At 50.2% G+C, this 14,565-nt stretch overlaps 6 protein-coding genes across 6 annotated transcripts; 2 read left to right on the top strand and 4 right to left on the bottom strand.

The window, feature by feature from the left end:
• Positions 1 to 771: 771 nt before the first annotated feature.
• CC77DRAFT_998883 (FAD-binding domain-containing protein) lies at positions 772 to 2,464 on the bottom strand (the record flags this gene model as incomplete). Its single annotated transcript, XM_018536548.1, has 3 exons — positions 772 to 1,806; positions 1,861 to 2,226; positions 2,276 to 2,464. The coding sequence occupies 3 exons, from the start codon at positions 2,462 to 2,464 to the stop codon at positions 772 to 774; spliced, it is 1,590 nt and encodes a 529-aa protein (XP_018381255.1).
• A 1,366-nt stretch (positions 2,465 to 3,830) lies between these two features.
• On the bottom strand, positions 3,831 to 4,817 carry CC77DRAFT_1034787 (hypothetical protein; the record flags this gene model as incomplete). Its single annotated transcript, XM_018526893.1, has 2 exons — positions 3,831 to 4,058; positions 4,095 to 4,817. The coding sequence occupies 2 exons, from the start codon at positions 4,815 to 4,817 to the stop codon at positions 3,831 to 3,833; spliced, it is 951 nt and encodes a 316-aa protein (XP_018381254.1).
• A 1,511-nt stretch (positions 4,818 to 6,328) lies between these two features.
• Positions 6,329 to 7,044, top strand: CC77DRAFT_440226 (hypothetical protein). The gene has a single exon (XM_018531695.1). The coding sequence runs from the start codon at positions 6,502 to 6,504 to the stop codon at positions 7,006 to 7,008; it is 507 nt and encodes a 168-aa protein (XP_018381253.1). The 5' UTR covers positions 6,329 to 6,501; the 3' UTR covers positions 7,009 to 7,044.
• A 54-nt stretch (positions 7,045 to 7,098) lies between these two features.
• CC77DRAFT_917898 (hypothetical protein) lies at positions 7,099 to 7,869 on the bottom strand (the record flags this gene model as incomplete). Its single annotated transcript, XM_018533687.1, has 1 exon — positions 7,099 to 7,869. A coding segment is annotated over one exon (771 nt), but the record flags the coding sequence as incomplete, so codon positions are not given.
• A 135-nt stretch (positions 7,870 to 8,004) lies between these two features.
• Positions 8,005 to 8,402, top strand: CC77DRAFT_1024756 (hypothetical protein). Its single transcript, XM_018525931.1, has one exon. The coding sequence runs from the start codon at positions 8,031 to 8,033 to the stop codon at positions 8,265 to 8,267; it is 237 nt and encodes a 78-aa protein (XP_018381251.1). The 5' UTR covers positions 8,005 to 8,030; the 3' UTR covers positions 8,268 to 8,402.
• A 1,266-nt stretch (positions 8,403 to 9,668) lies between these two features.
• On the bottom strand, positions 9,669 to 14,274 carry CC77DRAFT_1043935 (hypothetical protein). The gene is made up of 12 exons (XM_018527334.1): positions 13,401 to 14,274; positions 13,266 to 13,350; positions 13,071 to 13,204; positions 12,923 to 13,019; positions 12,779 to 12,871; positions 12,599 to 12,731; positions 11,879 to 12,549; positions 11,741 to 11,819; positions 11,527 to 11,679; positions 10,848 to 10,909; positions 10,418 to 10,790; positions 9,669 to 10,362 (listed from the first exon to the last, which is right to left on the bottom strand). Exons 1-12 carry the CDS (start codon positions 13,842 to 13,844, stop codon positions 9,738 to 9,740), a joined length of 2,949 nt encoding a protein of 982 aa, XP_018381250.1. The 5' UTR covers positions 13,845 to 14,274; the 3' UTR covers positions 9,669 to 9,737.
• Between the last annotated feature and the right edge of the window lie 291 nt (positions 14,275 to 14,565).

The following is a 14,565-nucleotide window of genomic DNA, read 5'->3' as shown; positions in this document are numbered from 1 at the left end:
AGTGACCAAATGCGCTGCGAAGTTGTCGTCTTCAGCAAACAAATTAACGAAATTTCCATACTGACTATCCTCGGAATCTGATTTGTACGTCATACTGTAGACATTGCTGCCGGATGGAGTAAAAGCATCCCCCACATCTGCACTCAACGTAACCGTATATTTCTTGATAGGTGGTGAGCATGAACGTACAACATAAGCTCGTAAGTATGAGCACCATCGGCATTCGCTGTCTGTCTTCGCTTGTAGGTCCTCCTTAACGATCTAAATCAGCCCTTGCGTTAGCGTACGTCTGGACAGTGTACCTGACGTTTTATAGACGCAGAGAAAAGGTACTGCGACAAGATACTGACATCATATTCCAATTTCACCTTTTCACGGCGACCCAGTCTCTCAAAAGTCTCCGTATCAAAGACGTTGATCCAGCAGAACTCGCAGACCATCGCTTGCACACGCTCGAGCGGCTCTGGTACGCGCATCATCATGGCACTCATTATCGCAAGGCGATCCGGTTCAGAAGCGATATTAGCAGTTTGTTGTGATCGGATATGTTTGGATGAGCAAGGTGGGGTGGGCTGAACAGGAAGGTTGAACCATTTTGAAGCCTGAGGTTGCGGGCGCGCCTGAAGAACCTTGTCAAGTTTGCGTATGACAAGGTGGCATCGATTTACGTTGTACACATCAGGATAAGAAATCTGCGCCCACGATTTCGCGAGCTTTGAACACATGAATATCTGGTTACTTGGTATGCATTAGAGATATACTACCAAGCTTTTATACGACCTGGCCATAAGGCGCTGTCCCGTCGAGTTTGAAGTATCCCGGCTGCAGCTTTTGGAATATACCCGCAGGGTCGTATTTTCTCGACACCTTGTTCAGCTTGGCTTTATTTTCCAAGCCATACCCTGAGATGACTGGCTGGTAAGGGCTACTATACGGCATGTACATATAGTCATTGTATGCACCAAGTTCTTTTGCCATAGCAACCGATGCACTTAGGAAATCTTGTGCCGCTTTCAAGACGACCTTGTCGTCCTTCTCGTCAGTCCATGAGAGGTAAAAGAGAGCATGAAATAGAGGACCATTTTCGGGATGGAGGCCAAGAGCATTGCCGCCCTTCTTCTGCATAGCCTTGAGGGCGGGCTTGCTGAACGCTTGGAACGAGACGCTGGGCGCACCAACAGGAATATTCGGCGCAATCTCGAAGAGATGGTCAGTCATGCGCTTCATCAAATCTGTGTTCAGCTTGAAAGACTGAGACCACATAGTCGTCCGGAAGCCGTCTGGCATGCTTTGGCTCAGCCCGGATGTCGTATCAGCGAGGCTGCAGTTGCGTGTGCTGTCTGTGAGTGGAGGAAGCGAGAGATACTCCTTCAGTATAGCGGGTGGGTTCACTGGGTCGATCGGGTCAAAGTACTCATACTCAGTGGATGCGATCTTAACACCACGAGAGTATGCGACGGCAACGAAATGCGCAAGTTTGGTGTCGGTCTCAGCAGCCTCCACCGCATTCCCAAATGCGTCGAATAGGGCGGGTGCGTAGGTCGCATTGTACTGGCGTTTGCTCGCAAACATAAGGCCTTGAGGCAGGGTCTCGTAGTTGAAGGTCGTAATGATGCCGAAGTTGTTGCCTCCGCCGCGAAGAGCCCAGTAAAGGTCTGGAAAGGTCTCTTGGCTCACTTTGAGGATGATACCTGACGCGGTAACAAGTTCGAACGAGGCAATGTTATCACACGCCAGGCCATACTCGTTGGTATGGTGGCTGATACCTCCGCCAAGTGTAAGACCGCCTACTCCGACATATGCCGCCTATCCAGCATCAGTTGTGAACACGAAACATACGTAGGTCAATATCCAACTTACTCGTCCGCCAACAATGGCAAGATTGTACGGTGTCAGGTAATCATAAACCTCCTTCCACCGGTTGCCAGGGCCTACAGCAACAGATGTCTTATCTGCAGAGAGCTTTTTCTGGTTCATATTAACCATATCGACAGTGATGTCACCCTCGATGCTAGAAGCACCAGGAAAGGCTGCATGACCTCCGCTCTTGATGGCAAAAGGGCATTGTGTAAGACGTGCGATTAGGACTAGGCTCGAGACTTCAAGAGCGGCGGTTGGCGAGAACGTGCAGTAGGGCTCCACCTCGAGTTGCTGTATCGACCAGTACGTTGTCGGAGCAGTTTCAGACGTCTCAGTAGCTCCAAAGACGAGCTTGAGAGAGTTGCACTTTCTGATATTCAGCCAGCCGTGTACAAAACAAGGAGTGTGACCTTACGGCTATCGAACAGCCCTTGGATGAAGATCTCACCACAAGGCCAGCTAGCTCGGGTATGGCGGATACATTGACACCGTTGTTCATAAGGGCCTCCGTCACATTGAAGTCGGCTGGCTCGAAGACATCCTGAGTTGATGCTCTCGCAGCTACGGCAAGAGCGCCAAGGGATAACTTTTGGATAAATCTCATGGCAACGGAAGTCGACAACCGTCAGCGCGCAGGATTTGGAGTGGAAATCATGCGGTCCAAACGCGAAGAGGCAGGCCTCAACTGCAGAAGACAATCCTTTTGTAGAAGCGATCAAACCCGCGGAGCTTTCACGCGAGCAGTGGAGTCAGCACTTGCAGGGCTAGAAACGCCATGGCGAGTTAACCGACTGTTGCTGCTGCGGTTGGAATGCAGATGTTGGTCGACCGGGCGTGCTTTCCTGTGTCTACTAAACCGTTCATAGCGCGTGTAAGATTATATGAGCTGTCCAATCGCGCGTTACTAGATTGTTACCTGCATGGGTAACAAGGGCTGCAGGACGCAGACCGAGCTGCCGAAATGTGCAAGTGGCATAGATTTCTTTCCATGGATTGCATTCCTGGCTAAACATGTTGAACCCGATCGATGTCGCAACAAGCACGAAGAACGCGAGGAACGCAAGTTTGTCTGCATCTTGTCGCCCCACGATTCAGTTAACACAGAGGCACTGCAGAAACTGACACATCTTATGCCCTTTGAAGAGGGAGGTATGTTATGGATAGAGCCGATCGAGAAAGAGGAGATTCTGGTCGCGACCACTCTCTCTCACCGGCGCCGTCTTGGCTGCGGCGCTGTTTGCGGGCGAACCCGCCCGCCGGTTCCTCTCTGATCTTCCCCTCCCCATTAGCACAAGTTTCTCATACATACAATATTCGCTCCATGCCGTCGCATCGATAAATGGCATCCGAAGAAACGACTAGCAAGCACAGGCAGGTGCAAGGCTTGCCGTGTTATCCTGGGCGACAATCTCGGGGAAGCTTCGCGCTGATGAGCCTCTCGATCACCTCAACCCTGCAACTGCAGAACGCGTCCACTCAAGCGCGATGTGGCGCGTAACGAAAGGTCGAGCAGACGCGTCTATTCAACTGACTTTGATCAAACAAGCAAAGGGATGAAGTTGTAGATCATAGCCTAGCATGCTGGCACGCCGCGATCTGCTGTACCACTAACATGTTCAAGTTACCTCGATGTGGCCGCACGAACTATTCTACGCATTCATTTGCATGAGCGTCTTACCATCGCTGGAATATGATGTGTTGGGGCGGTAAATCCACTAGAAAATCAGCAGAAGAGACGAATCGGGTGAACATAGAATATGAAGATTGGTCAAAGACACTGACTTAATAGCGCCGAGGTAATTGTGAATGCAATCACGACATCGGCAGTCAAGCCAGGCCACTATCCGCTCTGAAGTCCAGTACTATCCCCGTTGTGCGACTCAATGACTACAGAGAAGCTGAACAGAGCTATAAGTGTGCTCTTGTCGGAACTATGCTCTCATCTCTCATCCTATCTTCTCCATATACCTTCACCGAAACGTGCAGGATCCCTCAACATGTGTTCCAGCATTATCCCTCCTCCATGGCTGCGTCACACCTTCACACTTACTACATCTCAGATCCACATCCAGACAATCGACAAAGTCATGCGACTCAATTCCACATCTCCAACAATATACTCTCACCCCAATCGGCGGCGCTGGCGTCGGCCAATTCATCAAACCCTGCACCACAGACTCTGCCGACTTGCAACTCGACTACCCTGTCTGTCCTGGCTTCGCGACCTTGTTTACCGGGCATGAGTATATTTCGAAACGAATGGCTGAAAGGGTGGCGATAATGGTAGCGTACATGGCAGCATTGCCACTATTCTGAGGGTGGTGGACAGGAATCTTGAACTGCTGGAGGAGGTACGTGAACGATGCATCTGCGTGGCGCGTTATCTTTGCTTGCTGAGGTATAACTTGCGCGTCTAGAGTTGCTATCGTAGTAACTATACTAGAAGGATCGAAGTCAAAAGCTGTCTTTCGCATCTTGCTTATACTGTCATTGGCGCCGAAGGACATGTACACGATCGGTCGGAAGCCGGATGCTGCTTTCTTCTCATTCATGGGCTGATGCCAGATCTGTTGGAGGAGGTTGAGAGCTTCTTCGTGGGACACATAAACTGTCGTACCGAAGTGGAAAGGGTCTAGACCAGTGGGTGTAGAGTCGAGGTGCGCAGTGGAGCGGATGACAAGGTGAAGAGACCATACTTGGCGGAGTAGATCTTCGGCATGTGGGCCAGCTATGGGTTGCCCCTGGTTGGTGTTGGCTCTATCGTAGGTGGTGATTCCAAGCTCAGTGAGGCGGTGCGGTGGGGTTGCGGACCATTTTCGGTGGAGGGTAACCAGAACGGCGTCCCGAAGGAGGCCGGTATTGGACCTTTGGAGGTATTTGTGAAGGACATCTCGGTCTGGGCTTTTGGAAAGGACGTTACGCAGTGATTCCAGCTTTCCTGGCGTGAATACGGACATGATTCCCAGCTGCTTGATAGAGATGGACAGGAGCAGAAAAATGACAAAATAGTTGTGAGACTAGACCTAGACCAACTAGAGCGGAGTCCAAGAAGAGACTTACGATTGTAGCAGTGAAGGTGAAGGTGAAAGTGAACTTAACTTACATCTCTCAGTTCCATCTCCTGCCGCTTATCATGGTATTGATTTTGCGATGCTTCCAATGTAAGCAATGACCTCCCATATCTGTATCAGGCTCAGATTATAAGTCTGTTCTGCAGTTGGAAGCGACAGCACACATCGAGGCTGTGACATACATGTCTAGCATGATGTATCTGTATATTCCTAAGTCTGTGAGTTTCGACGACTTTGAAAAACTCGTTCAGTCAAACGGCCACCATCAGCTTTTGAGATATCAATGGCTGAGACTTGGTTAGAGAACCAGGGTCCTTTTTCCAATAGAAATCTCGTTCGTCTGCTATCCTCATGCAGAGGAAGGGCGAGCTCGGTTGCATGCTAGCGCAGTCGCTAAACGTACATAGTCCTAGGCCTCCCTAGATGCACCAGGTGGCCTTATCACCCCACCACTCTCGTCATTGCTTCAATGACATACCGTATCTACCTCAAAGCCGCAAAGGTTCAAAGAGAGTCAAGATCACGTCATCTCGGGTGCCTGGGTGTCAAAGCGACGCCAACAAAGTATTGGTAAGCTATCATCGGATAGAGGCAGTGTCTACACCCTGATTGGTACTGAACTACCTATGTAGCCTCACTACAATGACAAAAAATCCTCTCCGCGCGTTGAAGAAGCTTCTTCGTACTAAGATGCTACGGCCCAAACGCCGAACCCTAACTGACCTTCCGGTCGAGCTGATTGAGTTGATCGGAATGAAGCTCCTCGATCATCCGACTTATGAGCGACTAGCCATACCACAATCGACGCCGGAAGGGCGGCAGGCAATTTACCACACTCGTTCATCATGTCGATCTCTTTATAACGCCTTCATGAACATCTTCATAGGGATCGTCCAAGACATGCCATATCGTTGCACAGAAGAGGGTTTCCGCCCTTTGCTCCGGCTGTTACAAGTTCCCGATGTGTCAAAGAATATTAGACAACTCACTATTGGCGGAGCGCATATACTCAATTTGGAAGAGGAAGAGAAACAAGCGGCCTGGATAGGACAGGACTTGACGGATACTCTCAGGACGATACTGAATGTTTTACCTCACTTGGCCAGTATCAGATGTGTTCCAATGAATACGTACATGTTCGAGAAAAAAGACGTCGAGGAAGGTGGCATCGTACTTGACAACGATGTGGAGAATAACTTCCATACCTCAATGGCGATCTTGACAGTATGTTCAACTATTACAATAGGTGGTCTGGAAGGACACTGATGAGTAAGTGTAGCGCATTCAGAACGCATTAAGGATGACTGTTCACGCAGCTGCCGTTACTTCTTTCACGTTAAGATGCAACTATGGCCACAACGTTGAGTTGGAAGGAGCAATGTCTGATACAAAATGCAGCCGTGTAACTATTTTGCCTCTCTTTGAAAACCCCCACTATGGTCTCCAGCACCTTACAGTCGATTTGGAATGTCTCCAGACATTCGGCGTCAACGCGAATGGTCACATATCACTTCCCGGCCTCGAAACCTTGACGATTATCTTGACACGGTCCGAGATTGACAATGAAGAAATGGTGGGATTAGATATCCTGGCCAGTACGCAACCTCAACAACTCATACTCACTGGTCGTGGAGGCATCTCTTTGAGTCAACTTTATTCCCTCATTTCCCCATTCACTACTCGGCATCGCCCACCATCCCACCTAGTCTTACGCGAGACGGCCATAAGACTGGAACATCGTCACCATGACCCCAATCCGCCCCATCCGATCGGGTTTTGGCATACCTTCCGGATCAGTATCTTGGAGATCCAAGACGTAACATGGAACCGATATTTCAGCACATCTTCTAGGCGAAAGAGCCAGGGATGGTGTGAGACAGGTTGGGATCTGTTCCCTTATCTTTGCGAACTGTCGGACGCTGTGCGTGTACGTATATCGCTGGGCGGATCCAAGAAGGAATTTCTCCAGAGACCTGACGGGGCTCTGAGAATTGAGGGTTGTAGCGATTCCGACGAGGCCGACGAGGATGAAGGCACAGGGATCGATCAGGTTGTTGGGTGTAACAGCAACACATAGTTATTGGCGTGGGTTCAACACGAAGTGGAGTCGTACGATCTGGATCTCGCTCCAAAATTGACAATGACTTTTTCAGCCACCACCAGGTTTCTTCTTCAGCGCTCCTCCGAGAATACTTGGATCAAGCATCTTGGCTTCCGGCACGTCAACACCGCATCGCACCCACATGCTGCTCCAAAGCGCGCCGACGGCTCTCTCCTCGGGCATGAAAACGACTGTGTTCACGTATGATCGCGTTGTGTTGTAACAATCTGGCATGTTGAACAGTTGCGCTTCACAGTTGTCGCCCTTGTTCGAATAGAACACGCCGCATCGCGCTTCGCTTGGAAGAGTGATGCAAGTACCGTTCTTCCATTTCTCGAGGGGTGGCGGAAAATATGTCTTCTGTAGGAGTTCGCCGCGACAGTGCTTAGGCCCACCTGCACCCGCGTATGTGAGGGCAAGGATCGGTATTTGAGGAGTGGTCGGTGGTCGAGGCACCGGCGCGGCAGATGGTGTAGGCGTAGCTATTGGTCCCAAGACGCCTTCAGCGCTCCAACTGGCACTCGTCTGCGGTTCCGGGGTGAAGCCAATCAATCCTTCCTGGGTTTCGGTCATTGTTGTGGGTACTAGCGTCGCTCCGGATACGATGGTACTGCCATTGTACACATCACCGCGATCGAAGTCTGTGCCGTTCAACAGCGCTTTTGCCGCAACAACGTCATCCCCATCTCCAACTCTTGCAGCTTGCGCGAAATTGATCTGTATGATTTGTGGCGTTGGTCCGCGTACTTCGATGGCGGTCGCTAGCGAGATTGCGATGAAGAGGAGGAGTGATACAGACGACGCGACGAGAACCATACGTCGCGATATGGACGACATTGCGATAGCATTGGATTAGATTCGAAAGACTGAGGAGTTTGGGGAAAGACGCGACAAAGTTGAGGTGCGCAGACAACGCCAAGACGTCATCGGGGGCTCCTGCACTACGCGTTTCATCCCCACGTCCTCCCCAAACACCGTCGCAAAATAGCTATTAGCACATGTCTGACGGCCTGCTAGGTAGAAGAAGAGCAGAGTGTGGTTGTTATGTATCATCTTCTTGGATCCTGCATGACCCAAGCCTCCTCATCCGACAACATTGCAGAAAACGAATATACCTTGACCCTCTCGTCTTCATCTCCATTGTCGCTGCCTTCCTCAATCCCAACCTTCTTTTCATCTGCTTGCGCCCTAGAGACATTCCTTACGAAAGCTTTGGCGATGTTGCTGTCTATTGATTTGTCGAGAGTAACTTGGTACGATCATAAGTGATCTCTTCATACCGCCATGAAGATCTGTCCATGTTCCACCAGGACACAAAAACCTTGCATTTCTTTTTCACAAGTTCTTGGATATGTGGGAACAGAACAGCCTTGTATCTCTCCATGGCAAATGAAGTTCGTACCTCGACGGAGAGGGTAATCGCGAGTCGTGATGCATGCTCCGTGGCCGCGAGATCACTAAGCCAACTGACTTGTTTCTCATAGTCATCCTTTGTTGCTTTGCTCTCAGCCTTTCTCTGCAGGATAACCGCTTGATGATAGTTGTTGGAGCTAAAGTAAGGTTCCATAGAGACACACACCGAGAGCGTTCGGAGGTGGTCGAGAGGTCGACAGGATGGATGAATTATCAAAGGGCCGCTGTAAAGTAGAGGAACAACATCATCGATATGACGAACGTTGTAACAGGCACATCGGTTAAAGACTTGTGCGATCTCCATAGCAAACTCATTTCCCATGTAATCTCCGATGAAGTAGTGTTGAAGCTCATTGTCAAGCCCGCGGGCCTGGCCACGACGGCCACCGAGTTCCACATGGAAGAAACACTCTCCACGACTATTCGCCGGCAAGCTTTTGTAACGTGGTAGAATGTGGGCCGTTGGAGCACCGCCGATAAGATGACAGTAAACCATGTCTCGCAGCTCGCGAGCCAGAATCTCGAAGATCTTCGTAGCGAACTTACTGTTCCACATGCGCGAGTAGTCATTGTATGCCTTTTCGAAGGCGCTGAAGGGAGATGTCGTATTAGTGAACAAACTGCTGTATTGGGGAGGCCCAGACTTACGTGTATAAGTTCCGCTTCTTGCGCTGAAGTGTGCTTCGTCTGGATTCAAGTTCTTTAATCTCGATATCGACAGTGGTTTCCCTTCGATGGCTGAATGAGCTTCTGATCAAGAAGACTATAGCTTTGACTTACATCTCACAATTATCCTGGATCTCTTGCTTGAGCCTACTGGATTGTCAGACACTGGAACACAGCTTGTACGTACTATTGACGTTTTCTTACAGTGCCATTGTTTGGATTTTGGCTACGAGTTGATTCTTGGGAGCCATTTTCGTGCCCATTGCGTTGTTTAGATATTGGTGTAATGCGTTGAAGAGCGAAAGGAATTTCAATCTTTGATCTGAGAGATGAAGTTGATGGCATTATGTAGTGCACTTACGCTCAAAAGGCAAATTGAGAAAGCCGCAAGCTAGGCACGCTCACGTGTACTAAGATCTAGGCAAACCCCAAGCTTGGCAGTCATGCCTTTCTTCGTGAAAGGCACGGGATCATAATGAATGGGAATTTTATGAAATCATTTACGCCATGAAAAAGTGATAGATGTCAAGAAGAACACAGCGACTATGAGCAATCTTGGAGAGCTGCAAAAGCAAAAGCGATTGAACGGATAAGATATATGCTAGTCAAGACTCATCTGTACCTCTTCAAGCATCTCCGACCTCAGCCTTCTCTTTAGCTTTGTCTTGCGGCACCTTGACAACAATCTTACCCCTCGCCCTCCCCGTCTTCAACTTCTCAAAGGCTTTCGGCGCATCTTCCCAATCAAATACTGTATCAACAATGCCCCTCAGCTTATCCTCCTTCATCCACTCGCCAAGCTGCCTCAGCGCATCCGCCGACGGCTTCGCCATCAGCATCTGATAGCTATTCTTTCCACCGCCCAGAAAACCTGGTAGCAGCATATTCGAACCCACTGTCTTTATGCTATTCATGCTCAACGTTGATCCGATCTGGATGAACTTCCCGGCTGGTGTGAGAAAGGAAGATGCGGCTTTGTAGAGGTTAGGTGGCGTGCCGATGTTATCCACGACGAGGCTAAAAACCTGACCCTTGGAAGAAAGAGTATCAATAACATCAGAGGTTTTGTAATCGATGACTTCGTCTGCGCCCAGACTTTTGCAGAGGTCAACGTTGGGTGTTGAGCACGTCGTGGTAACGTGACATCCAAGCGCTTTTGCGATCTGGATGCCATACACACCGGTGCCGCCCGAGCCGCCGTTGATGAAGACTTTGTCGCCGCTCTTGACGTTTGGCGCGATGGCTTGATATCTGAGAATTATGTTAGTAGATCCTCCGGCTTCGTTCACAACTCGCCCGGCCTTACTCGGTCAACCCCACGATTCCCACACCAGCTGCATCCTCGACCTTCACGCCCTCTGGTAGTGTCGCCAACATATTTCTCTCCACAGCCACATATTGCGCCAAACTTCCTCCCGTCAGCGCACCGACTTTTGCGCCAAACACAAACTCGTCGATCTGGAACTCGTCGACCTTCTTTCCAACTTTGGCGACTTTGCCGCAAAAGTCCGCACCCGGGGTGATGTCAGAGCCTACAAGTCGCAGTGGCATCGGGCCTTCAGTCACCTTATGGTCGACGGGATTGATCGCCATGGCGTGAACTTGAATGAGAATCTGTTCATCGTGAAGCGTAGGCTGAGGTGCGGCGTCGTTGATCTGCAGGTTCTTCTCAATTCCGCCTTTTGTGCTATTATACTGCCAGGCCTTCATTGTGGATGCCATTTTGTTGCTCGAACTGAATGTGACTACTTGCGACGGTTTTCTGGTTGATATGATGAGTTCAGCAGGGAGTGCGGTCCTTCTTATCTCGTAGCGTGGAAGTAGGTATGCGTCATGACGATTCGCTTTGAGCGGGGCATGCGCCACCGCCGTCTGTCAACACGATCTTGGGAGCCTTCTCGTCCATCGAAGGTCCATGCAGGCGACTCGCGTTATGGCGCGAGCTGAACCCGCGTAGGGAGGTCTTCACACTGTTAAAGTGGGTTATGTAGGCAAGGCTGTTCGCCCAGCGGGCCGTCTTACTTGCGCCGCCTGATCGATGGAGCGAACCCACGTTGCCGTCTAACGCGATCGGGCGTATTCTGCGCAACGACCGCCTGGGGCTGACATGCTAGTGTGAAGCCACCTACTCGCGAGGCAAAGTAGTCTTCCCACGCCCAGTTCACTCAGCAGCTGCAAACGCTTAGCAGTCCGCGTCGGCGCCAGCCTATCCTTATGCCATACTCAGCGTCGCAGCAACTATGAATGTTATCGGCGAGGAGACGGAACCTCCTGAATCTCATTGTAACGATAACAACAGAAGAAGTACAGCGCATTGTAGCATGGACGAGTTGTTTATTCATGCGAAAATACTCCTCCATTATTTGGTCCTATACGTCCTCTTATACACCAGCCACCCTGTGTCAATCCTCTTACGCGTATGTAACGAACATCTGTTCGAAGCCAGTGACATTCCACGTCCCAGTGAGGGTGTTGAGCGTCAAATTTGTTGGGGTGGTGGCTCCACGTTGAAGCGCGCCACTCTCAACATGACCGCCAGTAGCGACGACAGTTCCGTTGGTCCTTTCCCTGAATGTGGGTATACGATATCAGTAAACGTCTCACATGAAGTTCGGACGTGAACACTTACAGGTGGTTAGCACCGGCTTTGACCGTGAAGTTTGCCAGGCTAATGTCGAAAGGATTTCGAGATGCCACAGATGGAGAGCCTGTATAAGGTCAGTATACAAGATGGTTCATGCAACAAGCGGACGATAAGGTAACCTACCATAGTACTGTGCGTTGAGCTCCTCAGGTGAGATGAATAGCTCGTAGTATCCTCTGTAGTAACCCTCGGTCCACTGCAGCTCGCGGTTGTCGCGTACGAGGGCTGCAGAACGATCGCTCGAGTTTGCAATAGATCTTCCAGCACCATAACCACTGGAGGAGACGGCCGTGCCGGCAAATTCGACGCCGATAGCGCCAGCACCTGTAGATTGGTCGTACGGAGTCTCGTCAAGCCAAACAAGATCAGACACCCAGTTAGCATGAGAATCACCAGCCAGGAAGGCGGTGTTCGGAATCTCGTTGCTGTAAAGATGATGAAGGGTACGGTTGCGGTTCGCAGTGTATCCGTCCCACTGATCAGCGTTCAGCTCTTCGTCGTACACAGCGCTATTGTTCATCCGAGAGAAGATGATTTGGTTTCCGATGATTCTCCAAGTAGCCCCTCGCTCATGCGATTTGGAAAGCTGGTTGTAGAACCAGTTTTCTTGGAGGCTACCCATTAGCGAGCGGCCAGCATCATCTTTGAGATCCGCAACGTAGTCGTCGTTCCAATTAAGAGTCGTGATGGATCTGTCGTAGTTGCGCGTGTCGAGCATGATCAGGTCAAAAAGTTTACCCATCTTGAAATTACGCCAGATGCGCAGGTTGTCGTCCATGTCAACCTGGCGAATACTATGTTCGTCGTTAGTGGAATTGAGGGTGGGAACAGCGAGGTACGTACGGCATCCACTCGAAGTATGCTCTGACCGCATTCATCTTCCTTGAGTCGACACTAACGCCTCCGAACTTTCGGAAGCTCTGCTCGGTGTTGTTCATGTTGCTGAAACCATCGCGATATCCATTGTTTGCGACCTCTGTCGATGCGTTAGTCGATTGTAGTTCATCAATAATTTCCACGAACCATGATCATCCCATGTTGGAATCCATGCAAAGTTTTGGTGTGCAAGAAGCAAGTCGTCGTCGGTACGGTACTGGCCGATTCTTGTTCGGTAGTCTACGAGACGAATTAGTAATAAACACATGCAAAGAGTGGTTTCGCACGAACCATATAGTGTGACAATCTCTCTTGACGGGTTCGTAGCTCGCGGATCCTGACCGAGTTTGCCTTTGGTGGACTCATAGATGTAGTCACCAAGATGAACCTATATATCTAGATCAGCAGAGCCGATAACGCTTTCATCGATTATACTTACAAAGTAATCTACCTGGTCCTTCCTGGCCGCGTTCCCGTACGCATTGAAGTATCCGTTCTGCCAGTTAGAGCAAGAGAAGATAGCAAGGCCGATCTTGGAAACATCGTCGTCCTCGTGAGGACTAGTCTTAGTTCCTGAATGTAGGCGAATAGAGTCAGCATGCTTCTCGCATACAGTTCATACAAGGACACTTACTGCCCAGCGGACTCTTGTTCGAGCTGCCACAAACATTGAACTGGTAGTAGTACTGCGTGAAGGGAGAAAGATTCTTCGCTTCAATCTTTTTCAAGGTCAGCTCGTCACTCAAGATGATCATTGCAGAAAGCTAACCTTGACAGTGAAGTCGATGTCGGAAGTGGTGTATGCCTGGCCTTGATCCGCGATGCTTGAGAAATTGCTATCCGTACCAACGCGGTAATCCACGCAAATAGGGTTTGGCGAGGCCTTGATGTACTTCTCCGTCTCGTGGTTGTAGAACGCTACATTACCCGTGACGGTTACATTCGACCGATCGTTCTCGAGTGATGGTGCGATGCGTGTCCAGAGAATGACCGAGTCTGGGTAGGGATCTCCAGAAGCGACGCCGTGCGTGAAGCTCAGCTGGGCAGGATCCCAAGGAGTTGCCCGTTTCACAAGGCTCCTCTTTGCGACCTTGGGCACATCTATGCCAAGACCTTCATGCCGGCGAGAAGGCGAGTGGTAGTTCAGGTTGTCGTCGAAGGATGCACACACGAGCGAGGCTAGAGGCGCCGCTGCCAGAAGAATTGAAAGCATCGTGAAGGCTGAAGAAGCTTCAGTAGTTCTCTTCCGACCCTCCAAAGTCTTGAGACTGGAAAGCTTAAATACTTCTATACATACTTCGACATGCCGTCCTCCATGCACGACTCTACCCTCTTTGCAACAAGCAGGCCGCCAACATTACCGCATCGCGCATTCAGCACGATACTGACAGTAGCTATGGCCAATCGCAGGAGGTGCATTGTAAGTGTGGAAAAACGTGCCTGTTGATCGTCAACGGCGACATATGCAAGATGCGCATGTGCGAAGAGGTAGAGATGAGATTGGTCGAGCGCTACTGCATCCCGTCTGTCAGTCTAGCCGATTGTGGGGGTACGCAGTTCGTCTGAACCTCGTTGATGCTGGTGCAAGAAACATAGCGTGAGGAGTCAACCCGACTATGTAGAACCGAGATAGCTAGTTCAGTTCAATGACAGGAGAGACAGTGCTTAACTTCCAAAGCTTCCAGCTCCTGACCTCTCAGATGGCCGCGGACCTGGACAGCGCTAACATATTAGCGCCGTCCGCACCACCCCATCATCCGTCCCTTCAACATCCACTACTCTAGCTGCTGTATATATGGTTCACAGTGCAAACACACCTTTGGATCAAAAGTTCAATCGTACGCTGGGGTGACACCTGCCTTTCTATACATCCGACCAATCGCTTTATCGTTAGCACTTCATCCAATGCACCCGTTTTCATCATATCCACGTTC

The sequence above is a fragment of the Alternaria alternata genome (genome assembly GCF_001642055.1).
Source record: "Alternaria alternata strain SRC1lrK2f unplaced genomic scaffold CC77scaffold_24, whole genome shotgun sequence".
In the NCBI taxonomy this organism is placed as follows: Eukaryota; Fungi; Ascomycota; class Dothideomycetes; order Pleosporales; family Pleosporaceae; genus Alternaria; species Alternaria alternata.
The sequence above is the reverse complement of the archived record's forward strand: the minus strand, read 5'-3'. Positions and strand labels throughout refer to the sequence as shown.

What these genes read in the sequence shown, in the direction of transcription:
- CC77DRAFT_440226 (XM_018531695.1), top strand. Translation starts at nt 6,502, where the DNA reads ATGGTGGGATTAGATATCCTGGCCAGTACGCAACCTCAACAACTCATA.
- CC77DRAFT_1024756 (XM_018525931.1), top strand. Translation starts at nt 8,031, where the DNA reads ATGTCTGACGGCCTGCTAGGTAGAAGAAGAGCAGAGTGTGGTTGTTAT.
- CC77DRAFT_1043935 (XM_018527334.1), bottom strand. Translation starts at nt 13,844, where the DNA reads ATGCTTTCAATTCTTCTGGCAGCGGCGCCTCTAGCCTCGCTCGTGTGT. An exon ending in GCATACTTCGAGTGGATGCC is followed by an intron (nt 12,550 to 12,598) that starts GTACGTACCTCG and finishes CGACGAACATAG; the next exon opens with TATTCGCCAGGTTGACATGG. An exon ending in GGAATCGTGGGGTTGACCGA is followed by an intron (nt 10,363 to 10,417) that starts GTAAGGCCGGGC and finishes CATAATTCTCAG; the next exon opens with ATATCAAGCCATCGCGCCAA.